This window comes from Vanellus vanellus, assembly GCF_965231255.1.
Source record: "Vanellus vanellus genome assembly, chromosome: 1".
In the NCBI taxonomy this organism is placed as follows: Eukaryota; Metazoa; Chordata; class Aves; order Charadriiformes; family Charadriidae; genus Vanellus; species Vanellus vanellus.
In genome coordinates, this window is record NC_138905.1 from 86,904,463 (window position 1) to 86,917,700 (window position 13,238).

Below are 13,238 nucleotides of genomic sequence, written 5' to 3' on the forward strand. Positions count from 1 at the left end.
GACCTCCGTTGTAGCATGAAGCTGCCCACAGGCCCCAAAGGCGCGGTTGCGGAATGCCCACAGCAGGCTGTCGTTCGTATTCCCTCTTCGTATTAGAAAATCATACCTTATGCATGGTATGAAGGGTCACTTCTGCTGCCCTGCCTGGCGCCAAGATGGCATCAGTTCTTTAAAATGCTACGTGTATACATATGTGTATTTCACAGGAAAATTACGGGCTGTAAAAAATCCTTGGCAAAGCAGAGGCCCGTTGCCATCCAGGAGGACAGCCGACAACCAAAAGAACGAAAGGGAAAAAAAAAACAACAAACAAACAAAACAAATTTCGCGGGGGTGCAGCGCAGTGAGGTGGGGTGCCGCACCCGGGCACCGCCCCGCCAAACCGCCACCCTCGCGCCGCGCAGCGCCGGCGGGGCTGCCAGCGCCCGCGCAACTGCCGGGCGACTGTCACCGCAACAACCGCCGCCCGCGTGGCCGCGGGGAGCGGGCAAGGCCGCGGCCCGACGCGGCCCGACGCACCCGGACTCCCACTCCCACTGGAAAGCCTGCCCCCTCCCTGCTTCCCCCAGCCCCGCCCACTCCGCCTCACGCTCGTACGCCAGGCCCCGCCCCTCTGTGTGACGAGCCTATGGAGCACCACCTACAGCGGCGGTCGCCCGCCCTTTTCTCCTGCCAACCGTAACGGAAGCGGCCAGAGGCCGAGCAGTGACGCGCGCCGCCTGCGTGCCACCCCTCCCACACGCACTGCCCCCCCCCCCCCCCCCAACCACCACCACCACCACCACCACCACCACCACCAGCACACACACCCTCCGGGCGGCATGTGGGGAGCGAGCCCGGGGGGGGCGGCCGACGCGGTGAGTGCGGGCGGGAGGGGGACGGGGGAAACGGCCGTTCCCTTTTTTTTTTTCCCTCCTGGGCCCGTCTCCGTACTGCGCGCGCCCCGCAGGCCGCTACCTCTGCCGCCCCGCCCCGCCCCCGCCGGCGAGCGCGCGGCCCGGTTGGGGAAGGGGGTGAGGGGTGTAGGCCACCATCTTTGGGGAAGGCAGACGGAAAGGTGATGGCGCTGTGCTTAGCGCGACCGTGCCCATGAGCTCTTGGAGGGGGTCGGTAGAAGGGGGTGACCGGCAGCGGTGGTCCCCGGCAGCACAAAGGGGGTAAGTGGTGATGCAGCTGCGGAGGGCTCTGTCACTTCGCGTTGTGTCCCCTCACAGTGCTAATGCTGTTGTTGCTGCTCGGTGCCCCTCCCTGGCCCTGCGCTCTTAGCCAGGGCTCCTGCCCAGGTATTTTCTTTAAGGAAGAGCCAGAGGGTCTCAGAGCTGCTAGTGTTCCCAGCAGGGAACTGTACAAAGTTGGTGTCTGTAGGCAAAAGAAGCTTTGGCAATAAAGCACCATCTGCCAAATGGAAGTGGACAGCACAAAAAAGCAGATAGAATAGCCCATCAGGTGCTTCTGTATTTTTTACCATGAGCGTGGTGAGGCACTGGAACATGACAGGCACTGGAACAGGTTGCCTGGAGAAGCTGTGGATGTCCCATCCCTGGAAGTGTTCAAGGCCATGTTGGATGGGGCTTTGAGCAACCTGGTCTAGCAGAAGGGGTCCCTGCCTATGGCAGGAGGGTTGGAACTAGATGATCTTTAAGGTCCCTTCCAGCCCAAACCATTCTATGATTCTACACACTGTAAAGCGTGTTTATCATTCAAACTTAAAAGTACTTCGGGAAAAACGAGGCAGTGCATTACCAGTTGTAAGTAAAGCCATTTGGTCACGGCACAACACACAGCGAGCGTTCATTCTGTTTAGAAGGATGTTTTTGCTGTCAGAGTAACTGTGTTTAATTTGAGCTGTTCTGGTAACTGCTGGACTTGTAGAAACAGTACTAATAATGGGAGTTGAGAGACCTTCTGTTAGCAACAGCATTGCTAATAAAATTCTCATTGCTGCATCTTTGATAGTTGACATCCTGTTATCCAGAAAAAACACTGAGACACTTCAGCTCACTCTGTACGCATTCAGAGTCTTGGGACAAAAAGCTGCCTCCTGCTTATAAATGGTGTGGGTTTGATTTTAAATTCATCAGTTGAGAAATTTCTTTCAAGCATTTTGGATTTGTGTCACCTTTGAGAACAGCTGTCTTGTTTTTATGACTTTATGTGTTTGTGCCTTTGGGTCATTGTTCCGTACTTCTAAATACCTGGAATCTTCCTACTTAACCTAGACTTTGCAACTAGACTAGACACGTTAATCGAATATGACATTTTTGAAAGCAATGGCAATAACTGTTAAGTGGTTTATTCTGGAGGCTGTTTTGCCCCCAGAGGAGCACATGTGTGTGATGGGTCACATATGAATATGCCTTCCCTGTTTGTAACTTGTTCAAAAGGCATTACTGATTTTATTGATCAGATTCAAGGCCCTGAACTAAAGTTGGGATGGAGCTGAGGTCTGGCCGTTTTAGTGGGAACATGAGGAAACTAAACGTTATCCAAGAAAAGCCTGAATTGCTTTCCTCTTAGCTTTAAAAAAGTGTAGACTACCTCTGCCTTCTCTCTGTGAGAAAGAACATAGCCAAATAGAGGAAGACTCAAGTTGAAGGTGAAATATTATCATCAAAAGGTGTAGGCTTGGCTTTTAACATCAAGGATGTGTTGGCTCTGTGACTTTGTATTGCTGTGAGGAATAGAAGAGATGTTGGCAGATGTCCTCTGAAATAGAGAACAGTTTTCTTATCTCTTTCAAAGTATTTTCCACGCAGCTGATATATCTTTAGTGTAGTTATGCTTGTCCTTGAGGCAGCTATGCATGTATGTAGCCTTGTAGGCTTCCATTTGTATTCAAGTAGGTTTGCCCTTGGATTCTGGAATTTAGAGATGTTGTGGAAGTCCACTTTTAATTCCCCTGTTTTCTAAGCAGCTAGATTTTTGCAGCCCTTTGGAGCTCTTGATGATTAGAATACAGTCTCTAGCTATTACCTCAAAGAGGTTTCTGGGATTGTTTTTCAAACAACCGCAGAGGGCTAGCTTGGGAGAAATGAGGGAGAAGGATAGTGCTAAAGAAGTGCCTTCTGAAGTGCTAGAAGAGGTGCCTTCTGCCCCAGTAGCACTGGCCAGCTGGTGCCTACTTCTGGTTTCCAGTATTTACATTCTTCTTGTCTCTACTTTTTTTCTGGGTTGAAGTGTCCAGGAAACAACTGAAGCATCCAGGATATTTAATCACTGGACGTTGTTTGACTTACTTATGCTGGAGGGTGTTATTCCACTTTTTGGAAGCAAAAGTTAAGTTGAGGAAATTGTTGGGAAGAGTTCCAGTGTTGGTTAAGAAGTTACAGTGGATGAATTGCTGACCTTTTCTGGGAGTAGGACAAGCTTCTTTCTCTGAAAGAGTCCCCTCATAGATTTTGGAATTTTAGATTTTTTGCTTGGAGGAGGTGGGGGTGGCAGACAGAGTGGACATGTTAGGAGGTATATGCAAGTAGAGTCAAGTACTTTCAGAGTTTCCATGATTTTATTGATGAATGAAGAAGGAGCTGAAATCTGGCAGGGACTGTTTTTCTAAAGGTATTCCGGCATAGCTCTTGGTAGTCTTGAACGTGTCTAGCCGCTTTTTGAACTTCCATAAACTTGCAGCATCCACAGCATACCATGAATAGGAATTCCATAGATTGCCATCTGTTTCATGAAGAAGTTTCTCTTTCACTTGTTTTGGGCTTGACATGTGCAACCTTTGATACATTTCCTTATGTTGGAAGAAAATGTGATTCATTATTCCCTATTCAGTTTTGTCATGATTTTGTAGACCTCTGCTGTATTCTTTCCTCAGTCCTTTTTCTTCCTCCTGCAGAACCCTATCTATAGTCATCCTGGCTTGTGTGGAAGCCACTCTGGCTTTATGTGTGAACCTTCTCTATAATTAAAAGTACAGAGTACCAGTAATTTTACTGTATCAGTTTTAAGTGGGTGCATTAGGGGGGGAACAAACATTCATGCAATGTTGAGGAATAATGCACTGTGGACTTGCACAGTTAAATAATTATATTCTTTGTCTTAGCTTTTTAATTTTTTTCTAACAACTTCTGATACCCAGTCTGATTTGTTCACTGTTGGTGAGTACCTAGTAGATGTTTTCATCAACCTATCAGATGTAACCCCAATACCTCATTCCTGAGTGGTATCTAACTCGGAGCCTGTTGTATATAAGAATGACCTTGCTTATATGACCATCAGTATGAAATTTTGCACCTCTCTTTGATTTGATAAAGCCTGTAGCTCTTGCCTTTACTGGCACGCTTACAGACATTTGAGAGTGTTTTGAAAATGTTTAACTAACCTAAAGGATAATATTGGATAAGTAGCAAATTGAGAATTTTTCTCTGAAAAAGAGAAAACAAATCTGCACTCTGCCTGCCAGGGTTCGGGTTTTTTTTTAAGTATTGCAAATTGACTTAATTTTGCTTTTTTATGAATTTCTCAAATAATGCATTTTTGTGAATAGTGTGAAAATTTTTTTTGTCAATGTTTCAGGAAATGCTTCAAAGAACATCAGAAGATTTTTTTCCAAAGATGGAAAGTTCAGTTGAAGAAATGGATACCTCTGATACCCAGTGGGGCTGGTTTTATTTGGCTGAGTGTGGTAAATGGCATATGTTTCAGGTAAATACCTATGAAGTTATATTGCCTATGATGGATTCCATACATCAAACTGCCTGTTGCTGAATTTGTCTAAATGTGCTTTTTCATTTATTTTGAAGACTGATTCAAACAATCATTGCTCTGTTAGCAGTGAAGATATTGAAAGGAGCTTCCGAACAAACCCACACGGTTCTGTTTCTTTTACTACTGCAAAATTTAACTACATGCTAGACTTTTCAGGTATGTATCTATTCATAGAGTAAATTTAAATAATAGAAGGTGCCAGATACACCAGTTCATTCAGCAAATTATTGTCCTTGTATCTAGTATAAAAACTTGTGATTGGAAATATCTTCTTTACTGGAAAGTACGTAGGAGTTTTTAGAAGCAGCTGCCCCATTGCATTTTCTAGTGTAGTTTATTAATAAAGTAGCATGTCTTGGTTAGTAGCACTCCATCATGTTACTGCCACTTACCTCATCTATGGGACTTGGAAGTTTGAACCTTTTTTCTTTAATATGCAACAGCTTGTAAGCTTGAAAAATCTCTTTCCTTTGGAGTCTGCACAAGAAACATTGATACAAAGGAAGCTTTCTGCAAAATACTGGCATAAAAGTGATTTTATAATTCAGCAGGTAGTTGAAGCCAATTCTGTTGTCAGGATAATAAGGAGACAGGCAAAAGGATCATGACTTCTTTTTTTTTTCTCTCTCTCTCTCTTTTTTACCTTTTCCATCCATAGATTGTTTATTTTCTGATTAAATTACAAAACAGCTATATGCTTAAATAGAAGCCTCTTCCAAATCAAATGAAATAATAATATTTCAAACACAACAAGTGAAGACTGGGTAAAACAGCAATGTACTGCGACTAAAGTAGTATGTAACAATACAAGGAGTTTTATGTTTACTTGTGTTGAAATGTCTGTTTAAAAAAACCTTTGGTTTGCATCCAGAATAAAAACACTAAATGCAAATGATAAACAATGATTTTTATGCTAGGTCATGATGTCTTACATTGATGATAGCAGTAATATGCTTTGTCATCCTAATTGTATTAAAGTCAGCGGAAGTTCTGCCAGTGAGTTAGTGGGGCTGAATGTTTGATGGGTATTTTAACAATAAACCTTTTGTTTGTGTAATATTTGCTAACTCATATAAATGACAATGATTCTGAGACCAGTATTTAGAAACATTTATAGAAAATGCTGATTCGTTAATTGCTGAAATAGGTTCCTGTCAGGCAACTTTGAGTGCGGTAATGTTATTTTAAAAAATGACACTTAAATGTTTCGTATGCTATAGATGAATTCCAGAAACTTTCATCCTAACTCTTGTTTTATGCTCAGTGATGAAACAAACCAACCTAACTACCCTTAAGCAACGTCCAATAAAGCGAGCTCCTTTTTCTATCAGTGCTTTCAGGTAAGGAAATAAAAGGAAGACTCCTTATTTTTATTTTATTCCTGATTCTTCTAAGTAAAAAGAAAGAAAAATATGCTTTATATTTATTGTTTATAGTTATTTACTTTTTGCATCAAACAATTTGAGAGGTGAACCAAGGTGGGGGAGCTAGTCAGGTGAGGAAGGAAGACATTTCAGAGGAGACGAGTGACAAAAGATTTTTTAGTTTTTTATCTTTTTCTGAGAAAGTAAGGAACTTGTAGTGGGAGGGGCAAGGTATACTGAGTACTGGTATCTTTTGGCAGGGTTCTTAAAGCTGTGCCTGACTTTAGCCATTGGAGAAGCAAAATGGGGTAGTTTGTTCCATTGTAATAATGACTTCATAAATTATTTAGAAGTATTATTGTAACAGCAAAAAAGATTGAGTTATATTTTCTTGCCTGTATGTTTTAATCATATATTCTAAAATAAATTGAAAAGACAAGAAATTGCATCAAAACAGTTGCAGATTATTTTATGAGTCTAATTGCTTTAGGTTGTAAGTTTCTTACCATTTGATCAGTCATTAGAAGTAAAGCTGTGCTGACATAAATCTGATACTCACTAAACAATAAACTGATCTATGCAGTGCTACTACTACAGGTAAAATTGACTCTATGGAATATGCGGAGGTTTTTCCCTAAATAGTTTCTTAGAAATAATTTTAGTTCTGAATTGTAGTCTGATTATACTTTCAAAAAGAAATTTGGCGTGTGTAATAAGAAATGTAATAGCAGTCTTTTCACACTGATATTCAAGAAGGACTTTTTTTATTGAAGCGTCAACTGTTTTTACAATGGATGTTTGCTGAAGAGTGCATGCAATAATGTGGCAGTTCACTTTTGGTTTTTTGTTTCTTGAATAATTGCATTCAGTACTCTCTCGCTATGTGATGAGATCATTCTTTACTTTCATGAGATTGCTTCTAGGTTGGTTTTTAGGCTTAAAAGCTGCTATGTATGTGGTTTATATGCTTAAAACACTTTTTTGAGGGTTTGTTTTTTTTAAAAAACAAATTCAACTATAATTTTCAAGTGTGTATTTCTAACATGATGCTTTTAAATACTTCAAATGAGGGCTCAGTTTCCAGAGGCTTAGGCTAGTTGTAATTCATGATAGTTTGGAAAGTTCAGGCTATATCTCCACTCTTACATTTCTAAATTAGTGTTGCTCTCCTGATGTTGTGTACCTTTCTGACCATCTCTTCTGATTTATCTTCCTATCTTATCTTTTTTTTTGGTAGATGGTGTATTGAAACTGTTCATTACTGTGGTTTATTTATAATAAGCTAAGCCAGAACTTGAATGCAAAATAAGACCTCTTGCCTTTGACCTAACCTACTGATAACCGCCTTTGTTTAAATTAAAACCCTAAGTAGTTTTGTATAAGTTGGATTTTTTTGCATACTGTATTGTTCAGAGCACGAGTTTGACAAGAAGAAAATGCCTCATGTCTTTGATGTGATGTGTTTTTACCTTCTTTTGTTTGAAGTTTCATCTGTGAAAATGAGGCTATCCCTATGCCTTCACACTGGGAGAATGTAAATACTGAGGAGCCATATCAGGTAAGACTTGGTATGCAATTTGGTCAAAAGCACGTGATAATGCAATAATGGATCGAATTGAAATCGTACTAACCTCTTTTTTTCCAGCTTATTCCATTGCAAAAGAAAACAAATGAATATAATGAAGTTTCTAGTCTCTTTGGAAAAACAATGGATAGCCACCGAATTAAAAGAATTAAGAGAATACAAAATCTAGACTTGTGGGAGTTTTTTTGCAGGTGAGATTATTTCTAAACCCAACAGTCTTAGGATTTTTAACAGAGCAGATCTTGAAGGCATGCAGCAGAAATATGTTTAATTTATCATTAATGAAAATGTGTTACTCTTTATCTTTTATTTTCTTATTTGTCATTCCTCTGTATTCAAAATTCCATTTCCAAGACTCTGTAGCTTCTACGCGTGCAAAAATTAGATGGAGATGTGGCATAGATAAGACTCATGCATTAAAAACGTTCAGGATGTCCATGTGGTAGATGTCCATGATACTTGCAGTACAGTAAGGAGAACGCAAATAACCTTTTTGTAAAATAATTCCTTGACAGGCTTGTATTATTTTAATTTTTAGGGAACAAAGCAAATTAATATCTGTGGCTTGTTTAATTTCTCAACTTTATGCAACCTAGGACAGAATTAAGTGTCCAATTAGCTCATATTCATGCAATTTCTTTAAGTTTAATGTGCTACAAAAGATTTTTCTAAGTTCTCTGCTTTTCCCTATTCGTATTGTGCTGGCCTGGAAGAAGTAGGAAGTGCTGAGTTCTGTTTCCACTTACTTCGTATTATCAATCTTAAGCAGTTGTATTTGACGAAAGTTATTTGTGTAGCCTTTAAGAAGATGTACACATCAGAATCAGTTTTACATGTGTTACACTAAAAACCAACCGAACTAAGTTAAATAGTGAGGAAATAACTAAGCAGATGTATATTAAAAATTTGCATGTTACATGATCTTTTGAAAGATATGTAATTTATTGTTAATTTAGGTCTATATCATGAATATGCATAAGGAAGTGAATTTAAGTTCTTAGTTAAGAGTTAGCCGCCTCTTAATTGCAAATCTATTTGGTTATATTTACATGTTTAGGTATTAAGGCTTATTTGCTTGGCCTTGTGTTACAACATCTACCTTTCTACAAATAAGTTCCTGTAGAGGTGTATTTATACCATCTTAATACCAATCTTAATTTTTGAGAATAGAAATAGCAAGCAGACTTCAAAATAAATGTCCTTTAGTTCTCCAGTGTAGATAGGAGAGGGGTGCAGGGGAAGACCTCTTTTGCTTAGCTTAGGAACTGATGTCGTTTGGAGAGGGTGCTAGTTTTCCTGACTGGTTCGTGACTAGAATTTGTGATTTAAGAGCTCTGAATCTATGGATTCTGTGCTAGAATATTCTCAAGGTATGAAACTGAGAACAGGAATTAGAATTTCATACGTCAGGAGTATTACAGCATTGCTGTATCACTAACTGCAAGGTACTTCTTAGTACCTGTACAGTATAAAAGTATATGGAGAAAAGTAATTTCAGTTTTAAAACTCTTTTCCTGTATCAAAATAATACAAGTAACAATGAAAATTGCTGGAATAAGTGTATGCAGTTGAGGCTTAGCTGCTTTTCTGCTGAGGGTAAAATACAGCCTTGGAGTAGATGGGCCTACAGACACTGATGAAGAAATTATTGCGCAGTAGTATATTACAACGAAGAAGGTATTCCGGCATTTCAAATCCACTAAAAGTTCTTTTGGTGTCCCATGTGGGAAAGTGAAAGTAACAGAAGATAAATCTTAGTGTAGCATATTTTGGTTTATGCATCTCAGTTTGGAGTTGTAGAGGAGTGCACCAAGTAGAAAACAGTGTTTAGTCAGTGAGATTGCTGACCATCTTTAGAAAAAGCTTGTGTGCTTGTGTATGTACAAAGAGCATGTCTCCAGGTATTTAGTTTTGCTTTAGGTTTCTCCTTTACTGAGTGAACTGACTGCATGAGAGCCTTCCGAGTGGTGGATCAACTTAATTTTGTTTTACTGTGTTAGCTTGTCACTGCTGGTGGAAAGTGCTAAGACAATGTGGTTTAGAATACTTTGACTCCTTGATTTCTGTTCCAAATCAATGAAAAGTCCTGCTGTGGCATTTCTGCATTCTGCAAAACCAGCTTCCCAGCATGCTCAGTGTATTCCACTACTTATGAGGAACAATTGCTACTTAAACTTTTGTGGATTTGAGCAAGTGTTTTGTTTCATTGATTAAATTCGAGCATTAATTCAGTGATTAAATTTGAGCATTGCTTGAATGATTATTTGCATCACTGTAGTGGTCAAAATGTGTTTGCCTTTTATCATAGTTCCCATATTAATGACTGTTTTAAATTGGTTTTATGAAATCAACTGGTTGGAGATAGTGAAGGACTGTTACAAAACATTTTTGGACAATTGATTATTCGCCTGTTTTATAAATCTGTTCTGTTCCCCTATTTCAAGAGAAGTTACTCCAGGCTACCTCTGTACACTGTCAGAGATCAACAGCCAACAACAGAGGGGTGCTGACTGAAAAATTTCGAATGTTCAGCATTACTAGCCCTTAGCTCAGCGGTGTTGCTTCACACAGGTAGTTTTGTCAAGATGCAGGGAATCTTGGCTCCTGGGTTTTGTTGAATTGCTAATAGAGTGGAACTTGAGTGCCTGGAACCTCTCTGCCTCTGACAGAAAATGTCACAAAGGAGATTATTAGTGAAACCTCTCAGATGCCCTTGAGATTCTGTTGACATTCTTCTGATTTGGAAAGCAGTTGTAGGGGAAAAAAAAACAACCCCCCACAAAACATTAAGTTGCTAAGACATAGTTATTTTAGTTTGCACTAAATGGAGGAGGAGAAAAAAAAGAGCTGAACAACAAAACAGAATAAATACATCTTTCAAGCTAAGTACTGCAAAATTTTCACTTCCGTGGAATGTACTTATTTCTAAATAATGCATAATTGCAATGTAATGCCACTAATATGATGAAGAATATTTGCTCCTTAAAGCAAAGCAGTATGTAGCACAGTGCCTCATGCACTGTGGCTTTTATAGGAAGAAAATTCAGGTACCTGAACAAGAACAAAGCTATGATGCATTCCAACTTGGTTTTGTTTGGACAGTCATAGGGATGATCACTATGAACAGCTCAGTGATTTAGACACAGCTCCAGAGTCCACTTCTTCATGGATCTTAGGAGAACCCAGCTGTCAAAAAGTCACTTAAAAAGATTGATGGAAAATATATCTGTTCTTTAATTGAAGGTTTGCCATGGCCTTCTGTCCATGAGACTGTAATATAGCTTCACCTGTAGTACAAGTTTTTTTGTTTGGTTTTTTTTTTTTCAAAATTCTAGACTGATGTAACCCTGTCAGTGCACGACTTAGCTGTTTTAGAAAATATGTGAACCATAAATTGAGAAAACCATTATGAAATGATCATGTTGAAGTATTTTTACCTAAAAATATAGGTAATTTTATTTTTAATTCTTTTGTTGGTTTACTTGGGTTATGTACTTTATAATCCACTAACTTTGTTATCCCTCCCACCATGCTATTTAAGTAGGTGGAAGGAACAAAATGGGAGAAAAATGCCTTTCTTTTAAAAATGTATCTGCAAAAAATGACCACACTGAAACTAATGCGAAATGAACAATGTTGATAAAATTGTTATAAAAGACCTTTTTTCCTAATCTTGTGTTACTTATGAAAATAGTCCACAGCATCCAGAAGTGTGTAATTTCTGAACATGTAGCTTAAGAATTCTGATTCTAGTTTAAAAACTAGAATCATCCAGACCCTTGTGAAAGGGGAATGTATGGTGTGTTTTAGGTCTGTCCCCTCTGCAGTGTTTTCAGAGTAGTAACTTAATTTGATTGTACAGATGTTTGTAATGCTGTATTGTGTGTTCTCTGTAGGAAGAAAGCTCAACTAAAGAAGAAAAGAGGTGTCCCAACTATTAATGAGCAGATGTTATTTCATGGTACCAGTAATGAATTTGTAGAAGCAATATGTATTCATAATTTTGACTGGAGAATAAACGGGATGCATGCTGCTGTATATGGAAAAGGTAAGTATTTTTGTCACATACAACAGTTTGGTAATCTTAACAGTTCAACATTGTTAAGTTCCCTATAGTATGTTCTTTGTGATGTACTCCCTGTGTTTAGCTCAGAGCTGTTTAGTATAGGTCTGCTTTTGCATCAAGTGTAATTAAGAATGTTAGGATGTAGTAAGGAATGTAATTGTCACAGCTGGCTGATAGGACTGGGGAGCATGGGGAAAGGATGCCCAACAAAGCAGTGTTGATCACAAGACAATCTCCCTACTAAAATGTTCCTGCTAAAAATATTTGGTCACGTTACTATAATCTTCACAATTTAGAGGAAAGAAAAAAAAATTGGATTCCTAATGAACATAAAAGAACAGACATTTTTTCATCATCCTGATACCTATATCCATGCTCTAGTAGTTAAGTTGTCATGATAAGAATGTAATCAGATTTTTTTTATTTGAAAGGGACCTATTTTGCAAGAGATGCATCATATTCCAGTCGTTTCTGCAAAGAGGACATGAAGCATGGAGATACTTTTCAAATTCATGGTGTGACTCTGCAGCCTCATCTGCATCGACCAGATAAAGTCATGTTTCTTGCTCGCGTATTAACTGGTGACTATATCAACGGCGATTCAAAATATATGCGGCCTCCTTCAAAAGATGGAAGTTTTGTGAACTTGTATGACAGCTGTGTGGATAATACCTGGAACCCAAAGATCTTTGTTATCTTTGATGCCAACCAAATCTACCCTGAATACTTAATAGAATTTTGTTAAGTGTGAAAGGAGCTGAACTGAATATTGTTTGTGTCTTTTTGATACTTTTGTTCCTTTTGTAAAAACAACAATATAAAAACATGAAGCGTGAGAGAGGTGACAGAAAAGCTAGCATATGTTTATGGAGGAGGGAAGCTATTAAACATTTAACAGAGATTGTCAAACTGTTTTTAAAAAATCTGTAAACTGTATTAATGCATTTTTCAAACGTAGAGACTATTACAAATTTGAAATTCCTTAATGAGCCTTAAATACATTGGGCATTGGTAAGTTTTGAAAGGCAAGATTTATGTTCTGATTTTTTTAATATATTACAAGTATTTATTCATGTGGTAGAAATATGCCTGTTATATAGTATGTGTATGATGAAACTAATCTTTTATAAAGATTGTCTGTAGAACATAAAAACAACAAAAACAACAACAAAACCCCAGGGGACTTGGCTACGTATGCGTGTATGTCTGTGTTCTGTAGTACACGTTGCTTTGTGTTCGGAGGTCTCTTAGTTTGAGTTCTAAACCTACAAAAAAATCCATCTGGAGAAAAAACTATTGAAGGAGCTATAAAGTTCACCAAAGCTGTTATGTTTAACTTTAGGTACATTTTAGTGTAAGCTTCAATTCCATACTTGCAGAGGTTCAATCATACACTAGCAAGATCACAAAACCCTTGCACTAGGATTTGAAATTTGGTTTTGATGGAAATTATGCTCTTGTAGTTGTTAACTGTTTGGTGTGTAACTGTCGAGCTCAGTGTTGGGAAATC

The 13,238-nt window shown here is 38.9% G+C and overlaps 1 protein-coding gene across 1 annotated transcript; it reads left to right on the forward strand.

Annotated features, from left to right (window-relative positions):
* Positions 1 to 767: 767 nt before the first annotated feature.
* On the forward strand, positions 768 to 12,919 carry PARP11 (poly(ADP-ribose) polymerase family member 11). The gene is made up of 8 exons (XM_082498261.1): positions 768 to 857; positions 4,522 to 4,650; positions 4,749 to 4,869; positions 5,978 to 6,053; positions 7,563 to 7,635; positions 7,723 to 7,853; positions 11,559 to 11,710; positions 12,160 to 12,919. The coding sequence occupies exons 1-8, from the start codon at positions 822 to 824 to the stop codon at positions 12,471 to 12,473; spliced, it is 1,032 nt and encodes a 343-aa protein (XP_082354387.1). The 5' UTR covers positions 768 to 821; the 3' UTR covers positions 12,474 to 12,919.
* The last annotated feature ends 319 nt before the right edge of the window (positions 12,920 to 13,238 follow it).